The 22,905-nt window shown below is 31.4% G+C and overlaps 1 protein-coding gene across 2 annotated transcripts in view; it reads right to left on the bottom strand.

The window, feature by feature from the left end:
• The window catches only part of LOC143235543 (nuclear transcription factor Y subunit gamma-like), a 46,270-nt gene that overhangs the window by 20,720 nt on the left and 2,645 nt on the right, over positions 1-22,905 (bottom strand). For both annotated transcript variants that reach the window (XM_076473786.1, XM_076473787.1), the window contains 6 exons: positions 21,524-21,698; positions 13,355-13,426; positions 12,350-12,463; positions 6,615-6,866; positions 4,287-4,403; positions 979-1,107 (listed from right to left, as the gene is read on the bottom strand). In XM_076473786.1, the coding sequence (XP_076329901.1) occupies positions 979-1,107; positions 4,287-4,403; positions 6,615-6,866; positions 12,350-12,463; positions 13,355-13,426; positions 21,524-21,646 (807 nt within the window). In that variant the 5' untranslated portion in view covers positions 21,647-21,698. The remainder of the gene's footprint in view (positions 1-978; positions 1,108-4,286; positions 4,404-6,614; positions 6,867-12,349; positions 12,464-13,354; positions 13,427-21,523; positions 21,699-22,905) is intronic.

Here is a 22,905-nt window from a genome sequence, read left to right as displayed (position 1 = left end):
ATTTTAACACAAAAATTACTTTTCACATGGACTATTCAAAACAAATACTTAATGTATTCATGGACAAATCTTTATTTCATTAAAAATATACTTTTCTTTTAGTATGTGAAAGATTTATTGTATTAATTAAAAGACTGCCAAATTTTCTGAAGATATACATTCTACAATGAAAGTTACAGGTATTAAATCTAAAAAAAGACTTTAAATGAATACAAAGAGATCTTGTAGTTGATCAAATCATTGAAGCCTGTATTGAGACAGTTAAATTAGGTAAGAAAAATTAAATAAAAAAATTACTTGTAACAGCACACACACACACACACACACACTTTGCTTTTGGGTGTGTCAAGTGTGATAGTAATTTTACTTTGTGTACTAGTAACTTGATCTTTTATTTACATAGAGCTGCTTGTTGTGATAAATAGATCCTGCATTACTATAAAAGCAACTTAAATTTATTTTGTATTTTTCAACTTTCAATTTTATCCCTACACTACTGATTCCACTACAGTTAGTGCTATGCTATAGTAAATAACTGGTAAGATACAAACTTTTACTGAAAATATTTTGATATCCCTTCAGGAGGTTCTAGAATTTATACACACAAAATGTGAAAACTGTAAGATGGAAAAATATTTTTATTAACTAAAGCATGACAGCTCTTAGAATGGCTACAAGTTTTTACACGCACACAGTTTTAGCTCATAAATCCATCTCTCAACCTATATGAAATCTAATTAGAGCAACAGCTATTGAGGATTCTCACTTCTGTTTAACAGAAAAACCACCTTGAACTCAGATTAGTCAGAGTCTAAGTCACTGACTAGGTATACTCACAGACAAATCTTCAGAAAAATAATTTATCAAAAATTATGAAAATTATTGTCTGTTCATGTACAACTGTAATCAAACTTTAATTCTTCCACATGAGTTTGGCACCATATTTTTAAAACTATAGACAAAAATGTAAAATCTTACTGGAATTTGCTGGATCTCTCCATTACTGTTGATGACTTGCTGAACCAGTTGAACCCCTCCAGTCTGGTTAAGTTGCCCTTGCTGCAGTGTTTGTGGAAGTTGAAGAACTTGAGGTGATGAAGCTGCTGACTTGGAAACAAATATATAAACTGTAGCTGAGTGTGAAAATGAATAAGAAAACACAAACATCTACAAATAAACCCCTTATGGTGTTTATCCTTATCTAGTTGTTCTGTGCTTCAAGATTTGGCTCAAATATGTTGGTGATACATTCACAATACAATCATATATATTACAGAGAAGCTTCAAGAAATTATGAACCATTAAACAGGAAACATCCTGTAATATAGTTCACAATGGAAATAGAAAAAGATGCATTACCATTTGTTAATGTCATGTTTACCAAGATATATAACTCATATACCAGAGTAGCTTACATAAAGCCCAGAGATATGGGTAAATATCTCGGCTATAAATCAAATCACTTTAAAAATGTAGAAACATGTGTCACAAACTGCTTAATGTCCAGAAAAGAAAAATATCAAAGAAACTAATCATTTAAAAGAAAACACACATTAATATGTTTCTTTACAATGGATACTTGAAACACTTGATAAATTTAAAGAATTAAAAAAGACAACAACAAAGGAACAGCCACATGTATTCCCCATGAATTTCAATACACTGGAAAAACAAAAAAAAAGAACAATAAAAGATCAAAACTTAAAGGTAGAGTAGATAAACAACACTCAGCAATACTGACTTATTATCTATCTGGAATAGTTTAACATGCCAGAGAAGAAAAACCTTATTATAAACTGGAATATTACAAAATAATAGGATATTATTGACAGATGAAAACAATCTGTCAACCAAACACAGAAGTTATCAAAATACTGAAAATCCTCATGAAAACATTGTGATAAAACCTTAGGATAAACTACTTAGTAATTAATATCTAGTCACAAATCTATTATCATCAGATGCAGAGGTACTTGCTGAAACACCATAAAATAACCAACAGCTAACCCAAATACTGTATCATTATCAATTCAGTTAACACTTATACTAAATATTGTATCACAATAATTTAGTCATAACTGTTCAATACTATATCAATTCAGTTTATCAAGTGGTGGTGAATGGTATAAAAATAATTCTGTAATTTGAGGATTCAAAGGCAGTTTAGCTGTTGTGTGAATAAATATTATATTAAAAAGTCAATCTCTGTGTTGTGTGAATAGCTATTCTGTTGAAAAGCCAATCTCTGTATTGTGTGAATAACTATTCTGTTGAAAAGCCAATTTACAGGTTGTATAATAACCATTCTGATGAAAAAACAATTCACAGCTTGTATGAATAACCATCCTACTATAAAGCCAAATTCCATGTTATATGAACAACTATCCTGGTAAGACCATGTTCATTATTCAGTAGTCTAAAAAACTTCAAATTCAATTTTAAATTTGCAGTTGGCTGCTCATTTTCCACCACAAATTGGAGAAAACATTTTTATTGATAGCATGGTTTTACAACAGAAGTACACTACTCACAAAAATTAAAAGATAATGAGATGTGTTTAAACTTGGATATTTTTACGTTATTAATTATTATTCAATTTAGAAAGGTTATTTTAAAAGATTACACTAATCCTATCTAAGGCTTGCAAGGTTATGCACCAATGATTCCTTATGTAATATGTCTTTCTTATAAACGACTCAAATACTGGGAAGAATAGTTTTGGTTGATTGAAAAAAGATATTTACAGCTGAAATAATGCTAAGTTTATAGATATGTTGGTACTAGCTTTTCAAAACTGTGTATGAATCATTAGAAACTAATTAATTGAAAGTTAACATTTTCCTAAACTGAATGTTTTTTCAATAATACTTACCTCCACTGACAATACAGCTATTTCTTCATCTCCAGGGTTTTCACTCTTTGCCCATCTACACATTCAGAATTCTTCCTTCAGACTTTTATACCCCTCTTGGCTGCCTTAGGCAAATTCTAATTTGCAAATTTCTCTTCCAATTTTAATGTACCCTCTACCTAAGCACTATATATATATAAACACCCTATCCCAATAATGTAATCAATTTTTCAAAACATAAACCAGATCCATGAGGCTGGGATTAGGTCCAGGATATCAGTTACAATCCCTGCACTACCCCAAGTTACTGAACATCCTGGATGATGTTTGCCCAACAACATGTCATCTGGGCCATTCAGCAATGAGACCCTGTACTGTTCACAGATGAGAGCAAGTTTAGTGCCTCTCCAAGTGATCAGCACATGAGGGTTTGGATATATGAATGAGAGTGATTTTGGCCTGTAATACTGTCCAATATGATACCTTCATGAATGTCTCAATCATGGTCTGGGGTAACATTTCCTCATAGGTTAATACAGACCTCTATGAGATGGATGGAGGATAACAAACAGCAAGACATTACATGGGTAAGATCCTGCTTCCCATTATTTGTATCATTACACCATAAAGAACATGCAGAATTTTAAGGATGAAAGAATAGATACTGGACTGATCTGCTAGGTTGCTGAACTAAAACCCAAATCAGCATGTGTGAGATTTGGTAGGGAAACCAGTTAGGAACTGACAACCTGCTCCTACACCTGTCTGAGAGATTAGAGCTGCCTTCATCCAGAAATAGACTGTGTTTCTCCAGCAAGTCATTGAAAATGTCATCAGCAATAGAGATAACAGGCAAAGAGAAGTCATAAACAACAGAGAAGTTTGTTCTTTTAATAAGTGATTTTTTTTATATGTCCACATTCAAATACTGACATTTTTGCTCATCTTTTTTATTACTTTTAAGTTAATTTTTTGACTTCTTTAATATTTTTACCTGTTTTTTGTAATAAAAGGTTTTTTCAATACTAAAAATCAATGTTTTTTACTTGTCTTCAAATTTTTAAAATACATATCAAATCTTATTATCCTTTAAGTTTCTGTGGATATTGCAGAAACATAAATGAATAAAGTCTACATTTTCCTAACACGAATAACTATACATTCTAATATTTCCTCTTATATTTTATTTGTCAAATTTTCAAATTCACATTATCTTAAAACAAATTAATTTATCTCCACCATAAAAACATTCATATTTTGACACTTTTTAAGCAAGCTATCATGTCCTTACCCATAGCTTATTTACATGTTGAATTAAGCAATGGTTCAAAATAATGATTAACTGAAATAACACATTCCAAAACAATTGTACCACTCATGAAATCAATGCCAATGACACATTTACTTAAACCCACTTGCCATTTGTTTCACTTACTGTCTGAACTTGAAGAACTGAAGGAACTGAAAAAGTAGGAGTTGCAGTTTGTACTGTTAGAGTTGGAGTTGTTGAGGCCATAGTCTGAATGCCACTACTGGTTTGTACAATTTGTATCTAAAAAGATATTTAAGTACTGTTTGTACAAACAAGACTATAAAAGAAAAGAAACAAAATATTAGTGCACTGTGCAAAAAACTAACAATAAACTTGTCACATGGCCAAGCAAATCTGTATACAAATTGCAAAATATTCAACTACTAATTTTCTATGACAGTATAAAGCTAAAATACCATTTATATTCACGTGATTTTCATGTTTTAACAACAAAACTAACATTTTTCTCTACTGTAGTTGAGCAACTTGTTCATACCACAATCAATTAAACATTTACATATCATTTATATCAGCAATCTTAGTATGAAAATTATATATCTTTTCAAGAAGCAATAAAAAAGCAAAAGAACAGTTGGCTACCCAGCTGCTAAGACTTGTGCCAAATATAAATACATGTATGTATATTGCAAAAAATATGTAAAACTGTTTCACCTACGACCTAAAGGGTTGTCTTAATTGTACTATGTTTACAATTAACAGAAAAATAAACATCATTGTGTTCCGTGTATTTTTAAATAAAAGTAGTTCTGTACATAGTCTACAGGTGGAAACACTGTACAACAGCAAGTTATGCCACCCATCCCATAACTGGAAGATTAGAAAAATTTAATATTAAGTGTATTCAACACAAGTCAACAGAATTAAAAACAGGATTAAATGAAACAAAATATCCAGCTGATAATATTCATCAAGATGACCAATCATTTTATGTCAAAAAAATTCACAAACCTTGGAGGAAAGGTGTAAAGTATCCGTATCACAAATTTTTAACAAATTTACATTCAAAAGGTAAACAACTTCATTATTGTTGTATGTTAATACACTTGACTCCAAACATAGTTTATGATTCAATTCTTAATATTATACAAGTCTTACTATCAAAAGGGAACATTTAAATAAATTTTCAATTTATTTCTCTATGCATCACATGACACTTATTCGCTCCAAATTACTCACTTCAGATTTAATTTCTACCAACTGTAAATTCGATAAAATCACACACTTATAGTAGAAATATTGCTAAAACGTAAAATAAATTTATAGCCTCCAATCTTCTTTCTTTACTAGAATACAAAACCAGAAAGTCAAGCTCACATTCCACACCTTCCTATCACTTTTCATAAATGTCAATAATTCTCTGTTATTTATTATTGGATCATTTATTACCAATATTTTGTTTTACTGGCTACAGTGAAATCTGGAGCTGTTGAAATAACTGGTTTGAATAATTTGCCATTGTTTTCATTGCTTTTCAATGAAGGGAACTATGCTTGACCAGGTATGGGAATTATTTTAATCATTCATAGATAAGTTAGAAAGCCAGAAAAAAATAAAGTAGTAGTAGTTTTAGAGCATTCTACTTTACATGCTTGGCAATATTTCATATTCTACATTGTATATTTAAATTTTAAAATGTAATATTAAAAGGCCAGTTTTAATTTTATCTTATGTTTTCAACAGTCATTTCAGATAATTCTGTTGCAGTTAGTGTTAGATTGTATAAAATAAGAAAAACTTTTTAATATTCATTTAGCAGTTTCTAGAATTTAGGTAAATGAAAAATAAGTAGGATAAAGTATTTTTTCTCTTAACATCAAAACTACTTTTTACTACAACTGACTACATAAATATCTCGTCAAGTCATTTGTAAAAATGAGTCATTAAAAAAAAATGTCTTCTTTGTTGCTTTTTTTGCATACAACAGACGTGATGTTTACTAAAAGCTTGCCAATTTTAATGAAGATAACCTAGTTACTTTGAAATTATAGTAAATATTACTACTCCATCAAAGGATAGAGACTTGAAAAATAAAGAACAGCTTTCTCATAACTTCAAAAACTTTTTGATTCATCAGTAAAAGAATCTGCACCATTAATTTTGGTTTTTATAGATACTAGTCATCAAGTATCATACCAAAACAATTTCTTCAGTAAAATATACACTCATAAGACATTTTAAGCAATCCAGCATGTTTTTGAAATTTTTTGAAGAGTAAAAGATATAAAACTGAAACCAAAATAAATCTAGCTCAAGAAAAATACCCATAATATGGCAGTTTATCATTAAGTTAACTCTAATTTGATCAACACATTCTAACAGCATACCTGTTGTGCAGTAGTTTGTTACCAAGTAAATTTAGTTTACTTTATCAACACAATCCATCACCATGACTATAAACTGTAATACAATCTAAGACCAACTGAAACATACCTGTGGTGTGGCAGCTTGCTGTGTCACTGTCTGCTGTTGGGGTGTGGCAACAGTATTGTTCTGTTGTTGCAAGGCTGCTTGGTGTTGCTGAGCTAGTTGAAAGTAGTACTGCACCTGATCTGGGTGCATGGCTGCTGTAGTTCTTACACTATCATCTTGTCGTTTGGTGGGTTTCAACTCATCTCGAGGTACAATGTCAATCAAAAAGTCAAACTGATCATACTTTGTGATTGCCATGGCAATGTCATTTTTCTGGAATTTAAATATAAAATATTGTAAAACAGTTTAATTAATTGTTTGAATAACAATTACTCATTTTATGAAGATTACAATTAGACATTTTCCTCTTCCTCTCTGTCTACAATTTCATAAAATAAATAAAACCTACCTACTGTAAGAAGAACAAAGTTACTATGACACTTATGTACAAGGATATAATGTACAATGTTCTACATCCACTGTGACCACTTCTACTACCTGTCAATAACTTTTCACTCAATTGCTAATTTCTACCTCATTTTATAGAACATAACTTCAGGAATTATTTCAGCACCATACCTACAATATTCATCACTGAACTCATTCTTCTTAAACTTACCACATTTGGTAAGAAAACCAAAGAATACCGGTACAGTTACAGTTCATTTTTCAATCTAGTATATATTATCCACGAAACGTGGTTCTAATGATTAGAAATAAATTAATTTTTTTTAGGTGACAAAAGTTTTTATTTATTATGTCTAAATGTTATAGTTTTAAAAAATGTTTTCTTTTCTTCAAATTTAGACAAGCTATTTGGCTAACTCTGATCCACTGGTACATTTATGTCTGAATAAAAACAGATCAAATGGTCTGGGATGAAAATATCAAAACTCTTCAGTTTCAAGATAAGACATGCCTACTTCTACAGTAGAAGCTGTGTAGATAAGCAACAGCTTTAACTTGAATGCCATGTTTACAAGTGATAGAAAGAGTAGATTCTATGTTGGCACATCATCATATTAATAATAAATGTAGACACATATATCCATTTATAAACGAGGCAAGGAAAAGCTTAGTCTACTGTTGATGGTGGGGTCTCTAGTGTGTGGTTATTTTTTTCTTATACATATTAGTTAATAGACTGTTAAATTGCATTTTGGATTTACTTTTATATTTTTGTTAATTATTCATTATTTGTATTTTAAAATTCACATTTGAAAGGTATAATTTTTTTTACAATTATCCGTTGCCTCTTCTTGATGACAAGAAACCCATTTGAAATAAAAATGTATCTCAGAACAGCTGGTATGGCTATTAACACTTTTATTGATAAGGAAAGAACAACGTTTTGACCTCCTAAATCATCTTCAGGTTAAGAAAGTGTTTGCAAGTGACCATTGCTGGACACGTCTTAGGGATGAGAGTATCAATGGGTACAGGAGTTGTAGTTAGATGTTAGGTTATTAATTAGTATAGGTATAAAGATGTTCCTTTATATATGTTTAATTTTAGTTGTTTTTTATACTCTTGTCCCTAAGACATGTCCAGCAACGGTCACTTGCAAATTCTTTCTTAGCCTGAAGATGGCTTAGAAAAGCAAAAAACATTTTCTCCTAATCAATAAAAGTGTTAATACCCATACCAGCCATTCTGAGATACATTATTATTCTTTGCCTCGATCAATAGGTATTCAAAAAGTTCACAAGTGAAAACCGCCATTCTGTCAGGGGCTAATTCATCTTTGCCGATGTTAATGTTACTTTATCTGTGAGTACCTGCCGACTTATGTCAATAAAAGTAATCAAGGGTGAAGAAAACAAAAGGAAAGTAAACAGTAAAAAATAAACTATTATTGAAAAGGTAAAAAGATACATAATCCAAAGAAAACATTTTAAGATTATTCAACAAAGGGATAAAAGGTACAGATATATTTCCATTTATTAATTTTCTTAAATTTCATGGCACATTAAATTGATAATAGCTAGAATTAGTGATTTTGTAGAGAAAACAGCAAATAAAGTGCATTTATCTTTAAGAAAAACCTTGATATCCTTCTACAAGGTTATAGAAATTATGTAAGTGAAATATGAAAACTGTACCATAAGAAAAAACAGTATGAAAAAACTTTACAGGTGAACTATTGAGAAACCAAGAACAAGTAACTAGATTAAATAAATGTTTGGTAACAGTAGAAGAAAACTTAAAATAAATATTTTATTTTTCTCAAACTACATGTCTTTATGAAACTTCACTTCAAGTTTTAAACAATTTTATCCACTGGTTTTTTTCATTGGAAAGAAATTTAACAAGAATAAACTGACATCACTAAGTCTGAAGCTTGTCACCATTACTGGAGTTAAACTGATATATCATTATTTTAATAGCAGAAAGTCCCAAGTCCACAAGCCTTTGTAACTATATAAAAGCAAACATTTTTCACAGCACTTCTTTAAATTTTAGTTAATCCTTTTAATACAGGTTGGTGGATTCTACCCAACCTGTATTCCTGAAAGTAACCATAAAGCAATTACACTAACTTTTTAAAATGTACATGTTTCTTCACAAAATGTTGTAGATTATGAGTAAACATTACAAAGTATTTGTGCACAAAGTACAAGATTTTTTATTTTTGAATATTACCTATCTAATATGTGAAGTAATTTTGATTCATCAGAAAATTATCCCATTTCACCTGCAAAATTTCTGTAACCTCTTAATATCCTCTAGAAAATTATCAAACATTTTTAGAAAAACAAAACTAAAGCACCAGTTATACTTACTATTGTAAATTTCTATAAATTTGCTTAATTCTACTGAACTTGCAACTACAATAAAAAAACAGGAAAGAGATATAAATTATGTTTCTTCATTCTAAAATCACTACTAATTATAACACAAAACTACAACAACAAATGTTTTGTCTAAAAAAACCAAATAGCTTAAATTTCATAACATTTTACATGTACAAAAAATGTTTTATTTTTATTTACTGCCCTTTCAACAGTGTAACATTTCAGAATTTGAATGGCCAGGTGCACATGCACTCATGTTACTGTATCCAACAGTATAAAACTGTCCTTTACAAAATGACCTGTATTGGCTATATTCTATTGGACCAGTATTTTGTAAAATGCAGTCAAAGTTTGTTTGTAATACATTATATGTATACACATGATTATGAATTACAAATAAGTTCTTGAATTTCAGTTATTTTTTCTTAAAACACACAACAGTTACCTTTTCTAGTTATGAACTTTGTACTCAATGCTGGTTGCCGTAATTTGTTAAGCCTTACCAAATTCTGTACTTAGAAATTGTCATATAAAATTTCTTTCGGTTTTATATATACACATATATATATGTTGTGGTAGAGAAAATAACTGGTAGAATATAAGTTATAAAATAATAACGTTTGAATTCTATTTAAAAGGTTTTGAGGATCATACAAAGGAAATCCGAGATATTTTGAAATTAGGAAAAGCATTTCTAAATTTAGCATGAAAAGTACTTTGTACACGGGTTATTCAAAATAAATGCTCAATATTTTAATGGGGAAATTTTTATTTTAATTTATTAAAAATACTTCATTAAAAGTGATTTTCTTTTGTATGTGAAAGACTTGTAATGTTAACTGAAAGACTGCTCTATTTTGTGATCATATACACACTATACTGAAAGTTAAATGTATTAAATCTATACAAATTTTAAATGGTACAAATGGTAAAATTGGCCAAGCTTGTGTTGAAAGAACTAAAGGAATATTTTATCCCTCTCATCTCCATTAACCCACCTGAATCAAAATGAGCAGAGTTGGAATAACTTTTTTATGGCTTCATAACTGACTAAATCAGGAGGATTTTTTTTACTGTTAACAGAAACTGTGCTCAACAGAGCTAAAAACTATCACATACACTAGTTACTCAAATCATGCTTTTAAAGTTGCTCTTACAGTACTAATAGATCAATAATGAAAAGAAGACACTGCTCAGCAAAGAAAGAGAAAATAATGTGTGCCATTTACCCCTTTCACAGTGGGCTCAGTATAACACACTCAAGTTTGTACACACACCTGTACACATTAAGTATTTATACTGTAACTTCTGAAGCAGTGTGTATCTTCACAAAATTTGCACATAGAAAATCAGATTTTCTAATGAAGTATTTTTACGAAAGATTTGATTGTGAAAACAGCATTTTGTTACTAGTCCAAGTGTAAAGTGATTTTCATGTTATGATTAAAATATATTCTTTATCAAAAAAATCTCATTATTTGTGTAATCTCTACAACCTCCTAATTACACTTGAAATGTTTGTTTTCAGTAAGACTTCATATTTTTTCTGTTATTCTCTCAACCTTATGTGGGATCTGTCAATTTGACCAACATCATTACCATCATAATGGAAGTAGGAAATAAATATAAATTGTGTTTTAGAATGACTATTTAAGGACACAAATGCTTACAATACATAGCTTAAATCATATAACATTGTGCAATAACATATATTTTAATTATACTGACCTTCCAGTCATGTCTGGCTAAAGTTATGGAACTTGCATTGACATGGCACACATGCATTCATATTATTGTATCTAACAGTATAAAACTGACCTTTAGCTTTTACAAAATCAACCTGCCTTGGATGTGTTTTAGTGAACTGGTAGTATTTTGTAATATAGTCATATTTCAATTATTTTACATTATATATGTATATAGATTATTACTATTTAGAAATAAGTTAAACTTATTTTTCTTAAAACATAGAACAGTTAATAAAGATATAAAGCAAACAGTTATCTTTTCTGGCTACAACCTTTGAACTAGGCTGCTGCTTGAGGTAGGTTGCTGAGCCTTTTAAAATTTTGCATGAAACAATTTTATTTTTTTTTGGGGAGTTATACATACAGATGGAATAACCGAAAATCATAAATTACTATTGATAACTAAGCTGTATATAAGTCTAAAAAACATACAAAATTACAAGCAGACTAAAGCCACAACCTAAATGTTTCAAATCTTAGTTTGATAGAATGAGAAAGCCTTCTAACAGAAAATGGCTGAAAAAAATCACTAAGAGGGCATTCCAAACTTCTGATTGATTATTCACATACCATGTACAAAAGTAATTGTATATAAGGAATTGTTTCAAAAATGGAAAAAAGGTGAATGAGACCACTGTATCTGATTCAGTACATAAGCCATATCTCAACAAAACAAAAAGGTACAAGGTTCTTGTTTTATATTCTAGTTTGTCAATATTGTTAATCTGAGTTCCTAATTCATACAAAACTACGAACTTTCTACTACACTGACATCAAGGATGTCCCGATTCTCAATATTTATCAACAACAACAAAAAATAATCTGAGCACTAGACCCATCCCTGATTTACCAAGTACACACCAATTTTTTAAACTCCTGTAAAGTTTTAGCATGTATTTGTTTGTTGTTTTTTTTACAAACATACAAAATGTTTAGTTTCCAAGAACTTTTAACCAGTTATTTGCAGACAACAGTATCTGTCTGTTTGAAATTAAGCATAAATTACACAATGGATTGACTATCTATGCTCTGCCCACCACAGGTAGCAAAACCCAGTTTCTAGCAGTGTGAGTCTGTAGACATTTGGCTATGCCACTTGCAGGCATAAAATAGTGATTACAACCAAAACTAATAGAAATGATAAAGACCTATTGTAATCAAGCTTGGTTTTGTTCAAGATATTGTATTATTTTTCTCTGTGAAACAAGTATACCTGTAATGTCCTACGTTTGTTATCTTCTGTATGTATCCAGGCTCTTAGAGATAGCTCATTGATAAAGATTTCTGCTGCTTTGGCAAATAGTACTGGAGCTTCAGCACTGATCATCTATTGATTTAAAGACAGAGAAAAAAATATTCAAAAAATATAAACATCCTATATCTGAATATTTAAAAACAATCTCAACTGACATAATTCAAGAAGACATATTCACAATCAAGATTTGAAATATCACACTCATAAATATACATACTAAAATGTCTTCACTTTGTTGCTGACAAGTTTGAATGTTACATCATAAAACAAAATCATTCTAATCTTTAAAACAATAAAAGAACTCATGGTTACAAAAAAATTTATAATTTGTTTTTTATTACATTCCTTTGTGAATACTATTATAAAAATTAGAGCCATTTCACAAAAATACTCATCAATGCAACAGTGTAACTAATAAGCAAATCTTTTTCCAAAATTATTTTAATTTCAAAGAACTTTAAAATTTTCATTCAAAAATAACCAAGTTTTAAACAATACTCTGTTTTCTCTGACTCAAACAAAAACATCTAATTACACATCTCATACTTTATTCACACTGCTAATACATTTCTTAATTATAGAATAATGATTAATTTTATAACCAATATATTTTGAAGAGATGATCATTTGGTATAATCTTTTTCATTAATATTTTACAGTTTTTCATACAAAATAAAACAGCATGTTGTAATTACATTGTGGGACCACATTACATAAACTTCAGATAAAGTTCAAAAAGAAAAATTGTATGGAACTAGAAACACAATAAATAAAATATTTTAAGCTCTATTTTTCCTATAAATTTACAACAAATAAATATGCAGGTTGTAACACTTTAAATCATAAAACACACAGTAAAAATAACTAATGATCTTTTTTCCTTGTTTATATTTATAAGATATTTTACATGTAAAATATTTTGAGCATGAAAGTAGTTAAATTCTTAATATCTCTAAAGTTTACCTTAACGTCTTCATCTAACTTCATAATCTTCTTTATTCTTGCCAAAGGTAATTCTTGGTTTTTAAATTCCCCCTGCATTGACAATTATCACAAAACAATTATGTATGATAGCTGAATGCAGGTAAGTTCACCATGAACTGAAATATTAATTCAGCATTATCTTATCACTAGTTTAACTTAGATTCTAAAATCTGATTTACAAGACAATGTAAAGTTGAGATTAACCTGAAACAAAATCACAACTTTAATTTATAATGTGAACCTGTTACGTAAATTCAGCATGCTGCATTTCTTATCAGTTGTGTTCATTTGTTTAATGTTAACATGGAAACTTTCAAATTAAATAAAATTGAATTCATTCTGATTAACCTGTTTATGAAAAACCTTAAAAGGACAAAGTTCTCATTAAAGTCTCTAAAGGTAATAATGACAATACAGACCACAGCCAAAACAAAACATGCAGAATGACATATTTTTGCATTGTAATAAAAGATACATTATTTTATGTTAATCCTTTCAATTCACAGAAACACAATCCAACAAAATTTTCCTGAAAATAAATAATGTGATAATAAAAAACATTCCAAAAATTTCAAAAGAATGTAACAGGTAAGATGAACTCGGGTAGTCATCTGCAATGATTATAAAGAATACTTGATTTCTATGAAAGTGTATAATAGCTTACGGTATATTTAAAATATTACCAGACACACGATAAAGGAGTATTTAACAGTTAAATGCAGTTTTATAAATCACCAAATCTTCAATCCATTCAAAACTACAGATGATATCCTAATGGAGAATGCACATGTCAAACTTTCAGTCTTGAAGATGCTGTTTGATAGTCCAACATTAGTAGTTTGTAAACTCCTGTTCATTTTTGGCTCTTACTTCTTCTATAGTAAAATTATACTTAAACAAGAGGAAAACTGATTCTGTAATTAGATCTTATATCAATCATGAGTTAGTTGGTTGGCTGATTTAGTGTTTTATGGCACAAAGCAGCTAGGCTATCTGTGCCAAACATCCAGTAAAAAGTTAAAATTAAATTTAGTAAAATTCATAAAAGGAAATTAAGGTAAAACAAAACAAAGTTTAAAAAAAAACAAGATATAAATAGCATAAAACCAATGTTTATATCTAGTCTAGAACGTTAAGAGAAAAACTATAGTAATAGAAGTCATAAAGGACTTTCTGTAGCATAATTGTAATTATCATAACCTGTCAGGAAGACTAACAGATAAGTACAAAAACCACCGTCAGACATCTGAAGTTGGCCTTTCCAGTCCTGGTTCCAAGTTATTTGACGTTATGGCCATTTTCAAAAAGTAAAGTCATAAAAGTTTTAAAAGACGTGTAGCAAAATTTTAATAATAACTCACCAGGATGACTAACAGGTAGTTCAAACAAGCAAGTCGGACAGTGTCACCATTGCCAATGACACTATCCAATGTCAGGGTTAAACCTATAGAAAAAACACATCTAAAACTGTGCCACTACTCCTAGCCATAACGATGGCATTGACAGTAAAATGTGAGCAGTTGTGGTTTGAGTGTCACAAAGGGCACACACTGATGGTTCAGTCCCAGATAAAAAAATGTATTAAAACATTGTGACCACTGTATAGCTTAGTTAAGAAAACTTCCTCCCTCCTTCTGATCTTAACAGAAATAATACAGCCAAAGAACAACAGAAGGCTGGATCTGAGAAAGCTTGTTGCAATGTTGCTCACTCCAAGTCAACTGCCAAATAACATGAAACTGAGCCAACGATATGGGACCATAGTCCATATATGGAATAAGCACAAGTTTGATGGCACTAGAACAGACAGAATTAGCTACAGTGTCAACAAGTTCATTCCTGCAAATACCAACATAGTCAGATATCTAAAAAAAAGTGGATATGAACATAAGATAAAGGAAAATGGGCCACTCCTTTTTAGATATCACCAAGAACAGAGCGAGAACTAATGTTAAGCAATTCCAGGGCCAGTAGAGAACTAAAAGAGACAGGATAAATAGTACAATTTATGTATTTGCATAGCTTCTATATGATCCAGGACAAGAGAACTAGCATACAACTTTGCAGTGAACACAGAAACTGTAGAGGGTATCCTGTGAGCAACCATCGAATCACAACAAAAAATAGCAGATCCCACAGAGTCACCTGATTCCAAATCATCCGTACAAACTGAAATGGAAGAATGTTTCAAAAGATGTTTGGAAAAGAGAAGACAGTATTTTCAAATCTAGAATATCCTTTTTCCTCAGATGACTCAATGAAAGGTCACAGGTGACGATATTAATAAGCCATGGTGGGATGGGCTGATCAGTGGAGACAGCAGCATCATCCAGTGACACATGCAACTCAGTCAATTGCAACTTGATACAAAGGCCAAAGGGAAAAGTGGCAGACCATTTATTCCAAAAGAGCATAGCCCACTGAGAAAGGAAGACAACCCCAAGTGGGCTGCTGTGGTAATGATCAAAGTTTCTACAGAAGACATGTAGGGAGAACAAAAGGGGATGGTACAATCTAATGAAATACAGACAGCAACAGCTTCAAAAGGTGTATTGAGATGAAAAGACAGGATAGACAGGTGCTGATCAACCAGCAGTACCACCTCTTCATGCACTCATCCATCGCACAACCTGTCATTCTGGTAAAACTCCCAAAAAGTGACTACATTTGTAGGCTTCAGAAATGTTTGCTGTGAGGAAAGACACATAGGAAAATAGGAGTCAATCAAAGCCTTAATGTCATCCAGATCAGAAAAGAAACCTTGACAGTTCCATTGTATCAAAGTAGCCATTTTTATTTAGGTAGATGAGAACTGAACTCTGTGGAGAACCCTTTGGTTTATGACCATGCCATTTTACTGTATTAGAAAGAGATCTGTCAAACTCAATGGATTTTGCTCTGGGTCAAGTTGGCATATTCTATCAGTAGACAGAGATTCAAATAGCTGAAGACATGAACAAATAATTGTTCTACATCTACAGGCTAAAGAAGATGAACCTGACCACATGCCAGAAACAGATACTGAAGGAAGTGGGCCTGGGCAGAATGGAGAGGATAGAGACATGAGTAGAAACTCACTTGTCAATCTGCTTATCTACAGAAGACAAAAGACCCTCACATGATTTGAGACTGACTCTGTTGGAGGCATGGATAGATCTGTCTGCACTTCCACGACAGCAATGGAACATAGTGCAACAGCACTGTCCAAGATGTATTTGGGAACAATAACTTCTGAGCCTTAGGGTAAGAAACATTGTTAATCATCTTCAAGCACTGTATCTATGTCTCCTCCACCCATCTAAGGCAAGAACAAAAGTAAGAGGGGTGATGAGAGCCACTACAATTAACACAATGAGTGCCAAACTCACACTCTCAGGTGTAATGGTCTTTACCACCACAACAAGGACATGTCAAAGAACCACATGATAACTTTGAGTGACCAAAAACCTGACACTGGAAACATCTGAAAGAGTTGGGAACATGTGACCCTACCTTACAGTTCAACCTGCCATGACAGCAACAGGTGGATATGGTGCTGTAAATGTCAAAATTAGAACACTAATAGGCAACATAATTATATCCTTACAACTGAAGATATGCCTCACTACAGGAACTCCTTAGACACAGAAACCAGAGAAGACCTCAAACTTAGGAAAAGTTCTTCAAATCCATCTCAATAATAACTCCTTGTGAGGAATTCAAAGTAGCATGGGGAGTAACTTCAATGAATATATTCCTAATGATCTTCAAGTTCAAGAGGAGTTCACTGTGTTTTGGGACAGATGTTTCCTCCAAGATGTTCCCAGAACACAGCTTCCTGACTGACTTAGAGAAGCCAGCAAGCTCCTCTAATCCATTTTGAATAAAAAAAGGGGAAAATATTTGCCCTAGAAACTTACCTGAAAAAGAATGTAGTATGAAAAAATGAGGTACAGTTGTAGGAGGTGGAGACTGCTGTTCAGAGTCATTAAAACATAGTCATTTACAGATGATCTCTTTTTTTTATCACTATTTCCATTTCGATTTGGGGAATCCATAATGAAAGAAGAAAGATTCAGTACCCACTGACCCCATCCACCATGGAGTCCTACGAGGAAAAAGCATTACAATACCAATCAAAGACACTACAGCAACACCAGTGTTTTATGAATGCTATACTCAGACTCCAGCATCAGGCATAATGTCTACAACACTAGTAGTCAGCTGACCCTAGCCCAACAGAACCAGCTGACTGACCCTGGGGGGACACCCTAAAGCCACCTGTTTAAAGGAATTCAAGGCCAAAGTGATGTGTTTGGGATGGACCCCTCAACTACAAGGATCCTCTCCTCTTTGTCATGCCACCACACCTGACAAACATGCGAGTGAACATTCAGATTCCAGAGAGGTAAACTGCAAAGACAACCTTCTCTGGGAGGTCTCCTCACCACATACAGGCATCCATAATGAGGGTTTATGTTTTTGTTTTAGAAAACTGCTAAACATATGAATATTGTATGTGTTATTATCAATCAGAATACTATCCAACTGCATCAATATATGGCAACACTATATGCCATGTGTTCCACAACACAGCAAAAAGGTGAATTTGATAACCAATAATGATCATTGCCTAAATCAGCATGTTGCAACTGCCCTAGCTCTATAACTGGAATTAATGCTGGTTCTGAGAACTCTCTAAACCTGTAAACACCTTTTATCTGGTTTCCATGTGAATCATGCTTTATTTGTGAGTAAGATACCTGCTCAATGACAGTTGACCAATCCCAATGTTCTTAAATCTACCAAAGGCAACTGACTTTGTGGTGGTAAGAAGAATGCTACTGGTAATCTGCCCAATAATTACAAAATAATTTCTGACCATTTTCATGCTGATATGCATCCACTTCCTGCTTTAAGTTGTTGAGTTGAAGAGCTGAGGCTTAGTGGTTCACTTTGAACTATCATCTTGGAGAGTCGTTGACAATCATCTACATGTTCAGGTGTATTTTAAGTCTTAAACCAAGTCTAAATCCTACTAGTCACAGTGTTGTTGTTGTTGAAACTACTGAGAATAAGCTGTATTTCCCACACTTTTGTGTGAAGTAAAATGTGCATGTTAGAACATTTATCAGAATACCTGATATATTTTTAAAAATATAATGAACTTAAGACTTCAGATTATTCCATAACACTAGACATGCCTTGTCATAGAAAACTTGGATTATCATCTAATCATTCTGAGCAGTGTATTATAAATTCCTTAAAACATTAAAGATATAAAACAGAATAAATAATGGTCATGGTAAAGTAGTATTCTTTTATTGGATTAGCTAAGATTGATAAAGTATGCTTGAAACAGCTTCTACATTACTGATACATCTTGCACTTTAAGAGGACTTGCCTACAAGTTGTTGGTACCATTCTTCATGAGACACAACACAAATTTAAAATTGCTACTCTGCATTTTTCTCAAGTTATTATGCCAGTCAGAAATGAGATATTTAAAAAAAAGCAATGTATTTGTCAGCTAGACTGCATTGATAACCCACATTTACCTTTAACACTCAGTAGCAAAATCTAAAAAAGTTGTTCTACTTACTAACTCACTGACCCCATTTCTGCATCACTGACCCCAATAGTTTCTTTCCATGCAAACAAATAAACAATTTAAAGTGATTTCTCTCAGCATGCTTACAAAACTATGATTCATCTATTTTTCACTCAAGTAAAATTTTCACCATGGAAAATTCTGTACTGAAACATATGGCACTCCATTTGATATAATTTTGCTTGTTGCAAAATCAGTTATTTATTCTGGATTATGAAAACACAAAGATGCATACAGATCTATAAACATCAAAGTTAGACCCACATGTAAATCAAATCAAATATTAACTGATCTACCTAATTTTCATCAGCATGTAAAAAAAACAATTTTTTTTTAACTACAGTAAAAGTAGCAACAACAAAGACTAGTTAATCACATTCTTCAGAAACAAATGTTTAAAGGTCAGTAATACTAACCACGGTAACAGTAGAGCTGAGCAATTACATCAATGTAATTGATTATATACAATTAGAGATTACATCAATTACTATTATGTAAACTAATCAAAATTATGATTAAGTCAACTGTCACAAATAATAAACCAATCAATATTAAGGTTGCTGATTACCACTATTTTCAACGACTATAATTATCTATCTAACTGAAATATTGCTAGAACTTATAATGGCAACACATTTTCTTGTCTCATCTTTGTTATGCAAGGGCTACTAAGGTTATCTGCCACTTCTGAAAACTTTTCTCAAATAAATAAAAAAAAATTGATGAAACATGACTATTTCATAAACTCTGGTAGCACTCACTGCCAGCCAACTTATGTATGTTAGAAGGAAGATAGACTCTCTGATAGCACCCATTGCTAACTGAAGGAAACAATACTGATCAATTAACTGACTGTAATCACTGAGTATATACAACTGACTACTCATCCAACATTCGTTACAATATAACCAGAGCACAACAGTACTACACTTAGAACTATGATTCACTATGTCAGCAACAAATCAATATAAATTTTTTTTCAGTAGAATCACAGAATCGTAATGCTAGCTATTATGGAAAATTACAATGCATTTTATTCTGCAGTATGATTTTGCAAAAAAAAAAAACTTTGTAGAAACTCATTTTCTGTAGGTATGCAGAGAAACCATGTATTTAATTTTATTATATTACAAAATTAATTTCACAAATACATGAAGAAAACCTAACAACACAAGTTCTGTATGTTCTGTTACCTTTAGCAAGTGTCTTTTGAATTTTGTGCAAAGCTACACAAGGACTATCTTCACTACCCATCCCTAATTTAGAAGTGTAAGACTAGAGGGATGGCAGCTAGTCATCATCACCCCTTCCAACTCTTGGGCTACTCTTTTACCAATGAATAGTGGAATTGACCATCACATTATAACAAACCTGTGGCTGAAAAGGTGAGCATGTTTGGTGTGATGGGGATTTGAACCCACAACCCTCAGATGATGAGTTGAGTGCATTAACCATCTGGCCATGCTGGATTTTTAGCAAGTGTCTTAACCACTTAAACAATTATCAAGTTATTACCACTTTGATATCCAGCGTTTGAAATCTAATCTAACCAAATACGAATTTAAAATATCAAGAGGTTTGTGTTTTATCAAATATTGAAAACTCATTCTATACACAATCACTTATTTTAAAAAATAAATAAAATTTAAGAAACATCAAATGTACTGGTATTTGAATGAGATTTCTGCACGAGGGTAAGCCAATTTGAAACATTCCCAACAGACAGTAGCTTTTATAGAGTAAGAGAGATTCCAGTTTATCTCAACTGTAAACATCTTTCCTAATCAAAACTAGCATTTTGTTTTACAGAATATGGATTATTTCTAATAAAAACCAAGTACATAAGGAGTCGTTAGTGCATAAGTTTGCCAACTCTATGGAAGATTAGTGTAATCCTTTAAAATAAGCATGACAAATGTAAAAAACTGAAAACCTAACGAGTCACAAATTTAAACAAATGTCATTATCCTTTAATTTTTGTGAGTAGTATACATTTCTAATCCACGTTTATTGATGTATATTGGTAACAATACTGTTTAATTAATATGAATGTAATACTGAAATATTATGACATGACAAAAGAAAGTCTAGTTACAACGTGTTAATTTCCATTTCTGATCTCATACTTTCTCCCCTCTAATAAACCAGTACAATTTTCCCCAAACTTATCTTGAAATAACAAGTTTACAAGTGACATGTTATGTTTTTCCTAGACTCCTTAAAGTCACTCCAAAATTTGTGGAATGCTTTGTATGATTATGTGTAATATGCTATTAACAAATATTTTTAAACATTTATCAGACACTTACTTAACTTAATAAATGGACACTCTTTATGTGCATTTTACGTGATGGCTCATTTTTGTTGGTGAGGAGTACCTTTGATTGGACAAATGTTCTTCCTCATCTTTCTTTTTCTTGTTTAATATAATATTGCTCAAGTTCTAAATATGTTTCTAACACCACTATACTTAAAAACAAAAAAAATTCAGTTTTCAAAAAATTTCAGAACACTTCAGATGTTAAAAGTGATGTTAGTGATACAACAAATAATCCCACCTGGTTCATTGTTCTAATTTCATCCATAACATTCAGCCAAAATGAGTCTAGTTTCTCATGGGCTTCTGTCTGACTTTGACCACTACCTGATGTAGCATTATACGTCAGTTCTGTCTGAGACATCTTTTTTCCTAAGCTAAAGTCACAAGTTTTCTTCTATTCTACAGAGTAAAACCTATACATACAAAAATTAAAAAAACAAAACAAAAGCAAAGGTTAAGTACTAATTTTAAGATAAAAAACAAAAACTTAATGTTATTTTAGTTAAAACTACATACAGCTGAAAATTGTGTATTTAGGTTACTCACATTATAACTACAGTCAATGCTTTAAATAGTAATGGATTGACTTTAAATTGAAAAAACAAAATTTTTATATGCAAGTACAAAATACTTGTACATATTCTTTAAATTCAAAATATGAACCATGTTTCCATGTTTAACCTGGATGAAAAATTGAATAAAAATTGTACTAAAAACAAGGAAAGTCAACAAAACATGTCTCCTACAACAAAGTAACAGTGGAGGTAAAAAGCAGATTATAACAATTTTTAAAATACAGACACTTCCTCAATTTCAGAAGTTGGAAATGTTACCAAAATACTTTCATAAATGTATTCCTACAGCTACTTGTTACATAAAAACACATGTACTTGAAATTAAAATCAAGTTCTGCTGTCTCATTTTACTTTGTCATAGTTAACTAATTTCTGCAAACAAAACCTCAGTGTACAAATGTAAAAACGGACGGTATGGGTTGAGAAAATTCTATGTAGAGGAGCGAACAACGTTTCAACCTTCTTTGGTCATCATCAGGTTCACAAAGAAAGAAAGAGGTAACTGACCAATAGCTGACCACATGTTTGAAGGGGGTTGTGTAACTGAGCGTAGGAATGTAGAGGGTGTGCTTAGATGTTTAATTATTATTATTAATATAGGTATAAAGGTGTTCCTTTGTATTGGTTTATTTTGGGCTTGAGTTGTTGTATAAGTAAGGCTTCTTTAATTTTGCATTTGTTTATGTTTGTTTCTTTATTTAGTATTTGGGTGTTTTTTATGGTTATGTTGTGTTTATTTGATTTGCAGTGTTCAAAAATGTGTGAAGGTGACTTTTTGTGTTCTTTGAATCTGGTTTCCATTTTTGCCATTGTTTCTCCAATGTAAAAGTCGTGGCAGTTATCAGATTGTATTTTATAAATAATGTTGATGTAGTGTTTGTCAGTGTAGTTTTTTACATAGTATAGACCTTAATTTTTGTCCCTGGCTTCCGAATAAATTTGGTATTAACTGGAATGTCATATTTTGTTACTAGTTTTTGCCAAATGTTGGTTATTTTTCTGATGCTGTCAGAAATGCATGGTATGCAGCAGTATATGGTTTTGT

The sequence above is a fragment of the Tachypleus tridentatus genome, chromosome 12 (genome assembly GCF_004210375.1).
Source record: "Tachypleus tridentatus isolate NWPU-2018 chromosome 12, ASM421037v1, whole genome shotgun sequence".
NCBI lineage: Eukaryota > Metazoa > Arthropoda > Merostomata > Xiphosura > Limulidae > Tachypleus > Tachypleus tridentatus.
The sequence above is the reverse complement of the archived record's forward strand: the minus strand, read 5'-3'. Positions and strand labels throughout refer to the sequence as shown.